Here is a 15,143-nt window from a genome sequence, read left to right on the forward strand (position 1 = left end):
GGCAAAGAATTCTCCTGCACTGTGGGAGATCTGGGTTCATTCCCTGAGTTGGGAAGATCCCCTGGAGGAGGGCATGACAACCCAGTCCAGTATTCTTGCCTGGAGAGTTCCCATGGACAGAGGAGCCTGGTGGGCTACCGTCCATGGGGTCGCAAAGAGTCGGACACGACTGAGTGACTAAGCACTGCACATATAGGCAATAAGCAGTGAATGATTAAGGCTCAAATATACATAATCAAAACCCACAAATCATTTGTAGTAATACAGAACAGTGGCTTTCCAATGGCTTAGGATAAATCTTTGGATTTTACTTAAGTATATAGAGAAAGTAGGGAAAGAGGGAACAACTGATGGAGTCTTTAGGTTCAAACTCAGCCTCAACTAGAACAAGTCTGCTTTTATCTCTTCTGTTTAAGATTTCACATAAGCCTTTCTTTGGTGCAAGGGTTTAAGGATGAAAAAAAAACAAACTTTGAAAACTACCACAGAAAGTATATTTAAAATACTTCTAAAACACAGTTCTTAAATTATCAAAATGTTCCCCTCCCTGAGGAATAAACTACTATATATTGTTATCAAACACCTGCTGGATACTGGTAGAGGCTAATTATTGGACAGAATCTAAGATAAAATTCTGTCATTTCCAACAAAGTTGGTAACCTGATAAAGGAAATACAAACATTTAAAATTAAGTTGATGCGCTGATGTATGGAACAGTCTTATGGACTCTGGGGGTGAGGGAGAGGGTGGGAAGATTTGGGACAATGGCATTGAAACATGTAAAATATCATGTATGAAACGAGATGCCAGTCCAGGTTCAATGCACGATACTGGATGCTTGGGGCTAGTGCACTGGGACGACCCAGAGGGATGGTATGGGGAGGGAGGAGGGAGGAGGGTTCAGGATGGGGAGCACATGTATACCTGTGATGGATTCATTTTGATATTTGGCAAAACTAATACAATTATGTAAAGTTTAAAAATAAAATAAAATTTAAAAAATAAATAAAATTAAGTTGATGAATGGTTGTATGAAAAGTGGGATGGTTTTCAAAATAAAAGTGCTTAATAGGTAGAATGAGGATGGATGGTTTTACTTATTTCTACCAGTGCTACATGTCTCAGACTCCTATTCTCTACATTTAACTTCCCATTATGCATAATAAGAATGTTTCTTTCCACTTACCTTCTATAAATTTCACTTGGGAAACTAATGATGATGAACTATACAAAGTGGGAGCTCTGGAGAATATCCAATAAACTCATAAAAGGCATGACTAAATCATTATATAGTGAAGAATCAGTTGCTCAGTACAGATCCTCAGTCTTTATTTATAGAAGAAACTCAATTTTTGGTCAAATGTAGTTTTAAGGTAGTAAATTTCTTGTTTTATTTTTTTAAATTATAAGCATACTTTGGAGATTTTGTGGGTTCAGTTTGAGACCACTGCAATAGGCAAATATCACAATAAGGCAGGTCAAAATATTTTTTGTTTCTCAGTGCATTTAAAAGTTTATGTTTACACCATTCTGTAGTCCATTAAGTGTGCATTATGTCCTAAAAGGCAATATACATACCTTAATTAAAAAGTACTTTACTGCTAAAGCATGCTAACTATCATCTGACACAGAATTGCCACAAACCTTCAATTTGTAAAAACACAGCATCTGTGAAGTGCAATAAAGTGAAGTGAAATAAAATGAGGTATTTGAATATGCCCCATGTTAGTAATGCATTACAATGGTATAAATTTAGAATTCTTCAGTTAGAGCTTCTTCTGCTTAGTTTGAGCAAAATGCAACTCAGCCCTTTCCAGGAATGAGACCAGGGTACATGTAATAGTTGGGAGTTTCATTGGATTTTCGAGGAAAGAATTTTATACAGAATGATTATACCTGGAAATAAACTGCCCATATACAAGTGACTGACTATTGCAAATTACCAATTTTGACAAAATGGTTTTACTTTCTATGTGTAGGAGTGAAAACAAACACTAACACCTTAGTTTTGAACATGACCCTCTAACACACTTCTGAGTTGACAGTAATGGTATTCAGGGCTGAACACACTACAAGTAAAATGGTGAGGACTGGGGCCCACATCAACAGCCCATGGGTGATGAGCAGCTCTTCCACATCCATGGCATTTGCAATTCAAAGGAGTCGATATTAGTTTTGTTCTGACATCACATCACAGGAAGGGCGCATACTGCACTGTTATTTGTCAAACCAAAACACAGATTCTTGCCAGATTATGGATAAATCTGGGGCTGCAATGTTATTTCTAGACTTTGTCTAGAATTTCTGCAATTTTCCATTCATTTGAAATCCCCCAAATTAAGTATTGCTGGAGAGCAGTTTTTTTGTCTACAAGGATTGCCTTAGGATTCTAATCAGTTTTCTACCAAGTGAGTCTTTCCTAATTACTAGTAAATGCTGCTCTTTTCACATTTGGAAATTTGGAAACATTCGGGCTTCTAGGTTTTTCTACTACCAATTATTTGCATTAATGTTTTCAGGTTTCCAAAGCATATGCACAATTTTCTAGCTTTCTAATAGCCTATATGTTCAATATTATATTTTCTGTTTCCTTGTATATATTCTTTTTTTTGTAACTTACTAACATTTCTTTTTTTTTTTTACTTTACAGTATTGTATTGGTTTTGCCATACATCAACGTGAATCTGCCACAGGTGTACATGTATTCCCCTTCCTGAACCCCCCTCCCACCTCTTGATATTTCTGTGACTTCAGGAAGAACAAATATTATATTTGCAAGATTATAGATGAGAAAGTGGAGGACAAGGCATGGTAGCCCTTTGGTGGACTTTGTAAATACAAGTCCTTTCCAGAACTTGGGTAGTCCTGTAGTGACTCAGTAGAGTTAGAATCAGGTAACTCTCAAATCAGGTTCTTCATCAGCACATCCTGCCCTTTAATGTACTATAGACATTAAAACAGACTACAGGTCACAAGCTGACCTATAAGAAACAAAAAGCCCAGATACCTGATGACCACTTCATGCTTCATTTCTGGTTTCAGATAGCTCAGGCTTTTAAGTTCCTTCCAAATTAACTGGTTATTTAAAATTATGTAGAACACATCTTGTAACTTATCAGAACTTCCACTATTTCACAACCTCGATTCATTTGTTTCTCCACAAAGGAGAAAACAAAGAAGGTGGATTAAGCCCTTGAGAGGTTCTTCCCTTCTGGGTTGGGAGAGGTCCCCGGGTTCATTTCCTGACTAACTGACTCTGTCTCATCAGCAAATCCCTGCCCATCCCATTCCCACAGATTTTATTTCCTGGTCAGGTTTCCTCCTAAAGAGTCAGCCAGACCCTTGAAAGGGCAGGGCTTTCTGTTTCATGTCTGATATGAATCACACTTACTCTGATTCTCTTCTGTGACTCTTAAGTCTGGTGTCCACTGGAATGTGTAGGGGAAATCTGTACTTGTCTTTCAGGAATAGATACTTGTCGAAGCAGCTTAATGAACAGGGGTAAACAGGTTTTCAGGTTTCACTAGTGGCTTAGATGGTGAAGAACCCATCTGTGATACAGGAGACCTGGGTTCAATCCCTGGGTTGGGAAGATCCCCTGAAGAAGGAAACAGCAACCTACTCCAGTATACTTGCCTGGAGAATTCCATGGACAGAGGAGCATGGCAGACTATAGTCCACGGGGTCGCAAAGACTCGGACAGGACTGAGTGACTTTCACTTTCGCTTTCAAACAGGTTTCTGTCTGGCTGGACTCCTGAGAGTTTTTGGTATGCTAATATACGGGGTGAATTTCTAAGAGATCAATATTGTAGACTGCATTTCTAAAAAGTGTTTGACCAAAGAACACTTTTTTTTTTCTGCATAAAGCTTCTCAAGAAATTAGCAATCTATCAATAGACTTGAATCTCTGCCCTTTTTAATTACTGGAGTCCTTAACTAAATCTTTGCCCTTTTTAGTTACCAGAGTCCTTTCACTATAGATAGAAGGTCTAAAGCCCCTCTCTCACATCTCTAAAGATGAATTTGCCTAATTCATAAGAATAAAGATGTTAAATGCTGCATGTAAAAGGCGTAGAGAAGGGCCTCGGTAAAAGTTACTTCTTTTAAAGAAGCAATGAAGATAAAATGGTTCCTATGATTTCTAGTTTTGTGATTTTTTTTAATCATTACTTGTAAGATGGCTTTACTGGCTCCAAAGTTAGTTTACCATTTTCCCAAATGCCCACAGGAAAAAAGTTAACACAAACTTCACAATTTCACTATTCACAGAAACTATTCTTTTTTTTAAAGGGCAGCAACTGGGTTTATGTTTCTGAAACAGAAAAACAGCCATTGCTCAACACTTGGTGTTTTCAATTGCTAGTCATGGAGGCAGTGACTGGATCAGATGAACTCTGTTAGTGGTAAAGGTTTGCTTTTATTTCAGGATGAGTGCCAGTCAATTACTACAGGAAAAGCCACCTGACTAATTTCAGATATGCTTTTATCAGAGAACAATAAAACCTTTAAAAGTCACTTTTTTAACTTGAATTTTTTTTCATTTGAATTCTAGCTATTATTTGGAATGGAAATAATAGTAAATAAATTTATGATTAGACATAAAATGGACTTAATAGAGAACTTCACATCACGTAGAAAGGTACCTGCTAAGTCGCTTCAGTCGTGTCCGACTCTGTGTGACCCCATAGACGGTAGCCACCAGGCTCCCCACTCCCTGGGATTCTCCAGGCAAGAACACTGGAGTGGGTTGCCATTTCCTTCTCCAATGCATGAAAGTGAGAAGTGAAAGTGAAGTCGCTCAGTCATGTCCAACTCTAGCGACCCCATGGACTATAGCCCACCAGGCCCCTCCATCCATGGAATTTTCCAGGCAAGAGTACTGGAGTGGGGTGCCATTGCCCTCTCCGTGAAAGGTACCTACTTACCATTAACTTCAACTGATGAGGTGTTTATTGACAAGGCTCTGGTGTTCCTTATCTTCTCATCTAAGATGCTGCGGATTTTCCTATTTCTCACTGCACTTGACTCAGCAGAGGGGAACTGGAATACCATAATGACATCTACTGTCGTCCCATCTTCCTCTGGACTGTGACACAGAATAGAAAGGTACTTGTTCAAAGAATACATCCAGTATTATCCTACACTCTTTTTTTTTTTTTCTGTATTTTATTCCCTTGAATTATGCCTCAATTGAAAGTGTCAGCAGCTGATTATCTCACATTGCTACTCATTTATGTCACTCTGACTCAAGATTGTTTCATATATTCTCTCTTCATGTTCTCTTTTTTGCTTTAAGTGAATTTTGCCATTAATTTGAAGGCTTGTTATAGCATTTGTATAAGACTCAGACACTAAAATGTTGTCAGCAAAATCATAAACCCTGAATATTGGAAAAAACTTCAGTGGTGTCTTTGATCTATCACTCATGTGATACCTTCGTTAGCTCTAAGCTTCCATGATAAGTGGTCATCTCATCCCAGCAAGTAATTAAAATAATGAGAAATTTACTTCCATAAAGAGGCTATTTCTGTTTGGTCAGCTTTGATTTTAAGAGAGTTCTTCACTTGGAGTTGAACATATCTCCCTAAAGCTTCCATTCCGTAGGCTTATGTCTACCAGTTGGGACATACATACAACATCAGTCCTCTCTTCCATGTGTAATATTTGAAGACAGTGATATTTTTGGTCTCTGAGTATTCTCCAAATTAAGTATATCCAATTCCTTGAACTTTTTCCATATAAACACATTTAAGCCCCTTCACTTGAGGGGCTGAATTTTCATATATACTTAACATATGAAAATCAAACAGTTAAAGGTCTTTTAAAAAATGGAAACCTATATGTTGATCTGCCACATCTCTTATTTTTACACTTCAAACGATCGAAGCTATAAAAGCATGAAAGCCCTATTTTCCTGAATCCCTTGACTTTAAAAAAAGAGGAAATGGTATCGATTTGAAGGGATTTTATATACTGTGGTTCATTTAGGCTCTGGAATGTGAAGATATAAATAATCAGAATTTTATGTCAAATTGGCAAATATTCCCTCTTCTTAAATCAGAGGGAAAACATGGTTTACTAGGTGGAATGCACCCACACAAAAACTTACAAAATGATAATGACTACACATTCAAAAGAGTGCATAAGGCTATGATAATTTTGCTAGGATGTTATGGCAAGTCAGAATTTGAAAATGGAGGGCATGAAATCTAGAAAGTTTCAGCAAAAACATGCTTTTCCTCTCCTAGATATCATAAAATGTATCAAATTTATATTGTAAAATCCTTCTGGAGGTCACTAGTTACTCGGTAAAGGTGTAAGAAACTTGGAGTCATTCTGCCAATAGGGCATTAGCCTATAGGTAATAAAACTGATCATTATTTCCTTCAAATATATCCATCTGGATATTCTCATTTTTTTTAAGAAGATGAGTCACACAGGCCCATATGTTTGTATGTTACATACATGTTCTGCTATGAACTTTCCAAATAAGACAACTGAAACCTCTGAGTAATTTCTCAGACTATATGAGTCTCTTCCTCCATCTCCACAAATGGAAATTTATTTCAACATTTATTTCAAATTTATTTCTTTGTGTTTGGGCATGCCTCCTGTCACTAGGGGTTCAATACAGGAAAGACTTGTGACCTCATTTTGTAGTCAACTTTGGCTCCTTAATATTTTTGAAATGACATATGTATTGAAAGAATACCATTTGGTGCATGCAGTGACATGCTGCTGGGTTTTCTCAAGGCCCTGGTTTCTGGTAGTCTCAGGCCTTACCATCACTTGATAGGATTTGAATCCTGTTCTGTCACTTGAGGAATTTTGAACATTTCACATAACTTCCCAAAGTCTCAGTTTTTGCATTTATAAAATGATGGTAAATGTTGTTGCAATCATATTAATAAGAAATCCTGGCCAAAAGCCAGTCTCATAGAGGCAACAGTGTATAAAGGTTCCTGTCTCTCGTGCTTTTGGTCATTCTAGACTGTGAAGTCACCTTTGCCCAAGCATACGTACGTCAGTTTCACTACTTGGTTCTTGATATAATGCTTGTTCAAGGCCGAATCTATAAATGTCTCATCCACCTGTTATGACAATAAAGAGAAACTATGTGTTAATAAGATATTTTATAATAAGAACATACCACTGATTAAATGTTAAAGCAAAGTAAAAATGTTTAACATGAGTAATATCATTATTTAAACCACTGGTTCTCAAATCTAACAGTGCAACAGAATCATTTGCAGAAAAAAGAAAAAAGACTTAAAGATGCTGGTGCCTCTGCCAGAGTTTTGGTTATAAATGACCCTGAGGAAACCTAGGCATTTGTAGTTGTAAAAGTCTCCCAGATGACTCTAATATGTTGATGCAGGTGTTTGGGGTAGACATTATGTTCCTAAAATTCCATAGAAAGTGAAGCAGAAAGATGCAGAGCAGAGATGGGATATCGAGGGAGTCCTGGAGAGGTGGTGGAGAGAATCCTGGCTTAGTACTGGGTTTGAAGCCAACCTTTTCTGCTACTCTTGAACTGGGTGACTGTGGGAAAGTTACTGAGCCAATTTGAGCCTCAGTATCCTAACATCTAAAACAAAGATGTTAATATGCTCACTCATAGGATTGTAAAGATTAAACACATATAAAATGCTGGGTACATTTTGATAGTAGCCTGTTGGTGGATCAGGTTAACCCCCATCCTGGCATTGCAGGTCTCAGATTTCTTTGCAGGTCTTTGGATTGTGAGTACAGGGAAGAAGTATTAGAGATTTAGGAAAGGCAACGATCTTTTAATTGTTGTTGACTGTGAGCCCTAGAGTGGGCAAGGGGGGAAGAAAGAGTAAGGTGGTCTTGCAGGTTTAGGTCAAAGTTGTGTTATTCAGTTTATGTCAACAGGGAAGTAGACCTTGAAGAAGGAAATGGCAACCCACTTCAGTATTCTTGTCTGGAAAATCCCATGGATGGAGGAGCCTGGTTGGCTACAGTCCATGGGGTCACAAAGAGCTGGACACGACTGTGCAACTTCACTTTCACGTTCATTTTCAGATATGCAGGTGACATCACTCTGATCGCAGAAAATGAAGAGGAACTAAAGAGTCTCTTGATGAGAGTGAAAGAGGAGAGTGAAAAATGTCCCTTAAAACTCAACATTCAAAAACCTAAGATCATTGCATCCAGTTCCATCACTTTCATGGCAAATAGAAGGGAAAAAAGTGGAAGCAGTGATAGATTTTATTTTCTTGGGCTCCAAAATCACTGCAGACTGTGACTGCAGCCATGAAATTAAAAGATGTTTGCTCCTTGGAAGATAAGCCATGACAAACGCAGACAGCGTATTAAAAAGCAGCGACATCACTTTGCTGACAAAGGTCCGTACAGTGAAACCTATGGTTTTTCTAGTATTTGTGAACAGATGTGAAAGTTGGTTCATATGAAGGTTGAGCACCAAAGAATTGATGCTTTCAAATGGTGGTGCTGCAGGAGACTTTTGAGAGTCCCTTGGACTGCAGAGATCAAACCAGACAATCCTAAAGGAAATCAACATTGAATATTCATTGGAAGGACTAATGATGAAGCTGAAGTTCCAATACTTTGGCTACTTGATATGAAGTGCCGAGTCATTGGAAAAGACCCTGATGCTGGGCAAGATTGAAGGCAAACGAAAGAGACGGCAGAGGATGAAGTGATTAGATCTATCGCTGACTCAGTGGACATAAATTTCAGCAAACTCTAGGAGTTGGTGGAGGACAGAGGAGCCTGGTGTGCTACAGTCCATAGAGTTACAAACAATAGGGCACTACTTAGCAACTGAACAACAGCAACAAGGCACCATGATGCTGTGACTTATCACATGTAGATTTTGGCTTGCAGTATCCCCTAGTGACCAGTGTCATCTGAATCCAGGTACTGATTTTCATATTTGATTGATGAGCCAAATGTGAAAAAACTACATCCTAAATCCTTAAGGAGGAGACAGGGAAAGTTTAACTCAATGAAAATAAAAAGAAGACTGTTTCAGAGATCAAGGAATAAGTTATGACTTTCTTAGCACTATCAGGCATTCATAAAAAGCTTAATTAGGAAACAAAATATACATGATCTCCCTTCAGTCAGTTCAGTTCAGTTCAGTCGCTCAGTCGTGTCTGATTCTTTGTGACCCCATGAGTTGCAGCACGTCAGGCCTCCTTGTCCATCACCAACTCCTGGAGTTCACTCAAACTCACATCCATCGAGTCGGTGATGCCATCCAGCCATTTCATCCTCTGTTGTCCCCTTCTCCCTGCCCCCAATCCCTCCCAGCATCAGAGTCTTTTCCAGTGAGTCAACTCTTCGCATGAGGTGGCCAAAGTACTGGAGTTTCAGCTTTAGCATCATTCCTTCCAAAGAACACCCAGGGCTGATCTCTTTTAGAATGGACTGTTTGGATCTCCTTGCAGTCCAAGGGATTCTCAAGAGTCTTCTTCAACACCACAGTTCAAAGGCATCAATTCTTCAGTGCTCAGCCTTCTTCACAGTCCAACTCTCGCATCCATACATGACCACTGGAAAAACCATAGCCTTGACTAGACGGACCTTTGTTGGCAAAGTAATGTCTCTGCTTTTGAATATGCTATCTAGGTTGGTCATAACTTTTCTTCCAAGGAGTAAGCGTCTTTTAATTTCATGGCTGCAGTCACCATCTGCAGTGATTTTGGAGCCCCCCAAAATAAAGTCTGACACTGTTTCCCCATCTATTTCCCATGAAGCGATGGGACCAGATGCCATGATCTTAGTTTTCTGAATGTTGAGCTTTAAGCCAACTCTTTACTCCTTATAATAACTATGAAATAAGAAATTTTTTGATTCTTATTTCATTTGAAGACAGAACTGACACCTGGAGACATTGTGTGAATTTCCCTAGCATCATGTGGATTAATAAACTGGGATTTAAATGTAGGTTTCTGTCTTTACATTCATCTCTTATCAATCACACAACCTCCTTGTTACATATAATATACATTTTACTTGAATTTCTATCAAAGAACATATGACAATAAGTTATAGCATAAACAGTTGATTGACTTAAAGTGTAAAACTTGTAAAGATATATTTGGTAATATATTTTTTACACTTTCTATCCAAGGCAGTATTTAGAAAACAGAGAAATTGCTTGTATCCAGAATATACACTTATTTGACTTTAAATAAGAAAAGTTTAAATGGGCTGAAGAAATGTGGGGTTCATATGTTAGAAATGAACTTGTTTGGTAAGATATGTTTTCGTAAGAACGATATTATTTTAATCATTTCATTTGTGGTACTCAGAGCCAGTCCTGTTACTCAATATCTGGGGGAAATACAAAAGAAAAGAAAAGGCTAACCAAAAACAAAGGGGAGAAAATTGATCAATATTAAAAGGAATAAAAGTAAATTTCTTTAGGCATTTAAAGAAGTCTGGTTTGTAGTTATCCTCTGAAATTCTACCCACAGTAGATCCCTTGGCTGTTTGTGACTTGTCGGTAAAAGTATTGGATTAAGTTTTTGACTCCAGATGACATCATTCATCTGGCAAAGCGCCTGCTGAGAAGAACATCCATCCCCAGCATCCATTCCATCTTTGAATAGTTCAGGTGTCTGGGAAGGTAAGCAATAAAAGAATAACACAGGAAGAATCTAGGTAGAAGTAACTTTTGTAATCACAGAAATATAGAAGTTTCTTCTCTATAGTTCAAATTCCAGGACCTGTCCCTGTAAAGTCTCATTGGTTGGGTCTGGGGTGAAGCCCAGAATTTTATGTGATCCATATAGCCTGGTCTGGTGTGAAGCCCAAAATCTTAAGGTGATCCATGTAGCCAGGAAAACAGTTTGAGAAATACTGGGGCACAGAGACTGGCTAAGAAGTTCCTACGCCAAAGGAATTTAAAACAGGGGAAATCAGAGAAAACATGAATGTAAACTTTATTGCTGAATAGAGTTTATATATGAATCTGCTTTCTAGAGATCCCCTAAAAATGTTTCCCTGGCAGATTAAGGCCTCTTTCATCAAATAATCTGCCAATACTTTGGCATTCTAATTCTGAATTCTCAGAAGTTTCAAAGGACACTTTTTTTTAAAGCTGTGTGCCAACTTGTTATAAATTTATTATTTGCATAATTTAATAGATTTAGTGATTTATAAATCTATCTTTCTCCCTTTTGGGGGCATTTGCAGTTTTGTGATTGGAGTTAGTCTCCTAACATTGAACAAAAGACCCTCTTTCAGGGTAGTACCTGTTTATGTATGCTGATTTTGAAATACTGGAAGTTGAACTGAGATTAAGTTATAAGAGGGCAATTGAAGTTTAGTTGTGTGTTTAATGAAAGAGTTAGGGAGAGGCTTTCAACTCAAACAAATAGACACACCCAGCCATTGAGCTCTCATTCCCAAACTAACTCTGTTCACACATGTAGCCTGTCTTTCATTTTAGATGCTTTCACCATCTGCATTGATCCCCCCTGCCACCCATCAGCACCACCATTATCTTTCATGCTTGGGAGCACTGTTCTCAGGCATGGCTCTTGCTTCACTGTATGCTTGCCTTTCTCAGATTATTCCTTTGGTCTGTGGCTCTCTCTCTCATCCTGCTAGCTCTGCTTTTCTGAATCTCCTTCAAGGTCTATTTCAGATAAGACCTGCTTTGGGTTAATTCCTTAAACCTTAAAGTAATCTTTCCTTTTTCTCTCTTAATTGTTCTTATCCCTCTTATATCTTTTAATATAGTTGCTTACGCAAATACATTATCTCCTCTGAAGGTGAAAATCACTCAGTCGTGTCCAACTCTTTCAACCTCATGGACTATACAGTGCACGGAATTCTCCAGGCCAGAATACTGGAGTGGGTAGGCTTTCCCTTATCCAGGAGATTTTCCCAACCCAGGGATCAAACCCAGGTCTCCTGCTTGCAGGCAAATTTTTTACTAGCTGAGCCACAAGGGAAGACCTCTACTAAACTGCAAACTCCTTATGGATAGGGACAATCAGTCTTTTCATACTCTACAATATGTAGGAATGTAGCATGGTTTTTTGAATGAATTAATAAAAGAAAGTGAAAATTTATTAGAAAGCCTTGCATTTACCTTGCATTTGGATCAAACCTGGTGGCTCAGTGGTAAGAATCTGCCTGCAAAGCAGGTGAATCTGTAGATTCAATTGCGGATTCAGTCCCTGGGTTGGAAAGATCCCCTGGAGAAGGAAATGGCAACCCACTCCAGTATTCTTGCCTGGAAAATTCCATGGGCAAAGGAGCCTGGTGGGCTACAGTCCATGGGGTCACAAAAGAGTCAGAGACGACCTAGCAACTAAACAACAATATTGCTTGCATTTATTTACCAAGAAGTTTTTATTAGCATTTTTAATGAGATTTAGCCAGATTGAGATCAATACTTCTAGAGAAAAAATAAAACTGCCCATGAATATTTGAGAGGAATTTTTTCTCCTAGTTGACTTTTTCAGTAATTTGATTCCTGAAGTGTACAAGCAATGTGTAATAATTACCCCTCTCCAAAGGCAGTCTATATTCTTTGCCCTTTAAAAATAAGGATGATAATCTTGATAGTCCTTATTGAAATCCTTTAAGGTTGCTAAACTATCTATATAAAATCCAGACTTTTTCAAAATCCAAGATTTAAGAACGGTGAATGATTATCTTAAGCCTATATGCAACATGGCCAACTTGAGCACAGGTGGTGCTCACAGGATTTTAGAGACTTATTGGTCTCCTTGTCTCTTTAGCCCTCAAGGAACTAGAAAAAGAACAAATTAATCTCAAGGATAGCAGAAGGAAAGAAGTATCAAAAATCAGAACAGAAATAAATAAAATAAAGATCATAAAAACAATAGAAAAGATCAGCAGAACTAAGCTGTGTTTTTGAAAGGATAAAAAAATTGAAAAGCTAATGAAAGAGTAGATGTTATAACACAGAAATACAAAGGATCATAAAGACTACTATGAACAGTTCAGTTCAGTTCAGCCATTCAGTTGTGTCCGACTCTTTGTGACTCCATAGACTGCAGCACACCAGCCTTCCTTGTCCATCACCAACTCCTGGAGCTTATTCAAACTGATGTCTAGTGAGCCGGTGATGCCATCCAACCATCTCATCCACTGTCATCCCCTTCTCCTCCCACCTTCAATCTTTCCCAGCATCAGGGTCTTTTCCAGTGAGTCAGTTCTTTGCATCAGGTGGCCAAAGTATTGGAGTTTCAGCTTCAGCATCAGTCCTTCCAATGAATATTCAGGACTGATTTCCTTTAGGATGGACTGGTTGGATCTCCTTGCAGTCCAAGGGACTCTCAAGAGTCTTCTCCAACACCACAGTTCAAAAGCATCAATTCTTCAGTGCTCAGCTTTCTTTATAGTCCATTTCTCACATCCATACATGACTACTAAAGCCATAGCTTTGACTAGATGGACCTTTGTTGGCAAAGTAATGTCTCTGCTTTGTAATATGCTATCTAGGTTGGTCATAGCTTTTCTTCCGAGGGGCAAGCGTCTTTTAATTTCATGGCTGAAGTCACCATCTGCAGTGATTTTGGAGCCCCCCAAAATAAAGTCTGTCACTGTTTCCATTTTTACCCCATCTATTTGCCATGAAGTGATCTGACCAGATGCCATGATCTTCATTTTCTGAATGTTGAGCTTTAAGCCAACTTTTCACTCTCCTCTGTTACTTTCATCAAGAGGCTATTTAGTTCTTCTTCACTTTCTGCCATAACGGTGGTGCATCTGCATAACTGAGGTTATTGATATTTCTCCCAGTAATCTTGATTCCAGCTTGTGCTTCATCCAGCCTGGCATTTCGTATGATGTACTCTGTATCAAGTTAAATAAGCAGGGTGACACTATACAGCCTTGACATACTCCTTTTCCTATTTGGAACCAGTCTGTTGGTCCACATCCAGTTCTAACTGTTGCTTCTTGACCTGCATACAGATTTCTCAGGAGGCAGGTCAAGTGGTCTGGTATTCCCATCTCTTTAAGAATTTTCCATTGTGAACAGTTATACACCAGCAAATTGGATAATCTAGAAGAAATGGATACATTTCTCGAAAAATACAGTGAAGACTGAATCATGAAGAAATAAAAAATCTGAGACCAATGATGAATAAGGAGATAAAGCAGTAATAAAAAAGGAAAAGCCTTTTTCAAAAGGAAAAGTCCAGGACCTGATGGTTTCACTGGTGAATTTTACCAATCATTTAAATAAGAATTGATGACATTCCTTCTCAAACTCTTCCAAAAAATCAGAGAAGAAGGAACACTCCCAAACTCAAATTGAGTGGCCAGCCTTTACCTTGGTATCAAAGCCAGTAAGGATACTACGAGAAAAGAAAACTACAAATATTCCTGGTGCAAAAATTCTCAGTGATGTATTAAACAAAATTCAACAGCATATTGGCAGGATAATACACCATAATTAAGTGAGACTTATCTCTGAGAAAAATTGATTAAACAGTCAATCCTAAGGGAAAGCAACCCTGAATACTGATTGGAAGGACTGATGGTGAAGCTGAAGCTCTAGTACTTTGGCCACCTGATGCGAGCAACCGATTCATTGGAAAAGACCCTGATGCTAGGAAAGATTGAGAGCAAAAGGAGAAGAGGGTGGCAGAGGATGAGATGGTTGCATAGCATCATCTAGTCAATGGACATGAACTTGGATGAATTCTAGGAAATGGTGAGAGACAGGAAAGCCTGGCATACTGTAGTCCATGGGGTCACAAAGGGTTGGACATGATTTAGTGACTTAACAACAACAATCTTTGGGATGCAAGGTTGGTTCAACATATGCAAAAAACAATAAATGTGACATAACACATCAATAGGATGAAAGGTGAAAATCATATGATCATCTCAGTAGATGCAGAAAAAGCATTTGAAAAAATGCAAGGTTCTTTTAAGATAAAAACACTAAACAAACCACATGTAGAAGGAACATAACACAATAAAGGCCATATATGACAAAGGCACAGCTTACACCAAACTCAACCATAAAAGACTGAAAACTTTCCCTCTATGATCAGGAGCTAGACAAGAATGGTGCCCATTCTCACTACTCCTATTCACTGTGGTACTAGGAGTTCTAGCCAGAGGAAACAGGCAAGAAAAATAACAAAAGCATAA

At 38.4% G+C, this 15,143-nt stretch overlaps 1 protein-coding gene across 1 annotated transcript in view; it reads right to left on the reverse strand.

Moving 5' to 3' along the window:
• The window catches only part of TMPRSS11A (transmembrane serine protease 11A), a 63,139-nt gene that overhangs the window by 22,574 nt on the left and 25,422 nt on the right, over positions 1–15,143 (reverse strand). The window contains exons 4-5 of the mRNA XM_070372957.1: positions 7,026–7,093; positions 4,928–5,088 (exon numbers count right to left, since the gene is read on the reverse strand). Coding sequence (XP_070229058.1) covers positions 4,928–5,088; positions 7,026–7,093 — 229 coding nt within the window. The remainder of the gene's footprint in view (positions 1–4,927; positions 5,089–7,025; positions 7,094–15,143) is intronic.

Source organism: Bos mutus, chromosome 6, assembly GCF_027580195.1.
Source record: "Bos mutus isolate GX-2022 chromosome 6, NWIPB_WYAK_1.1, whole genome shotgun sequence".
Lineage (NCBI taxonomy): Eukaryota > Metazoa > Chordata > Mammalia > Artiodactyla > Bovidae > Bos > Bos mutus.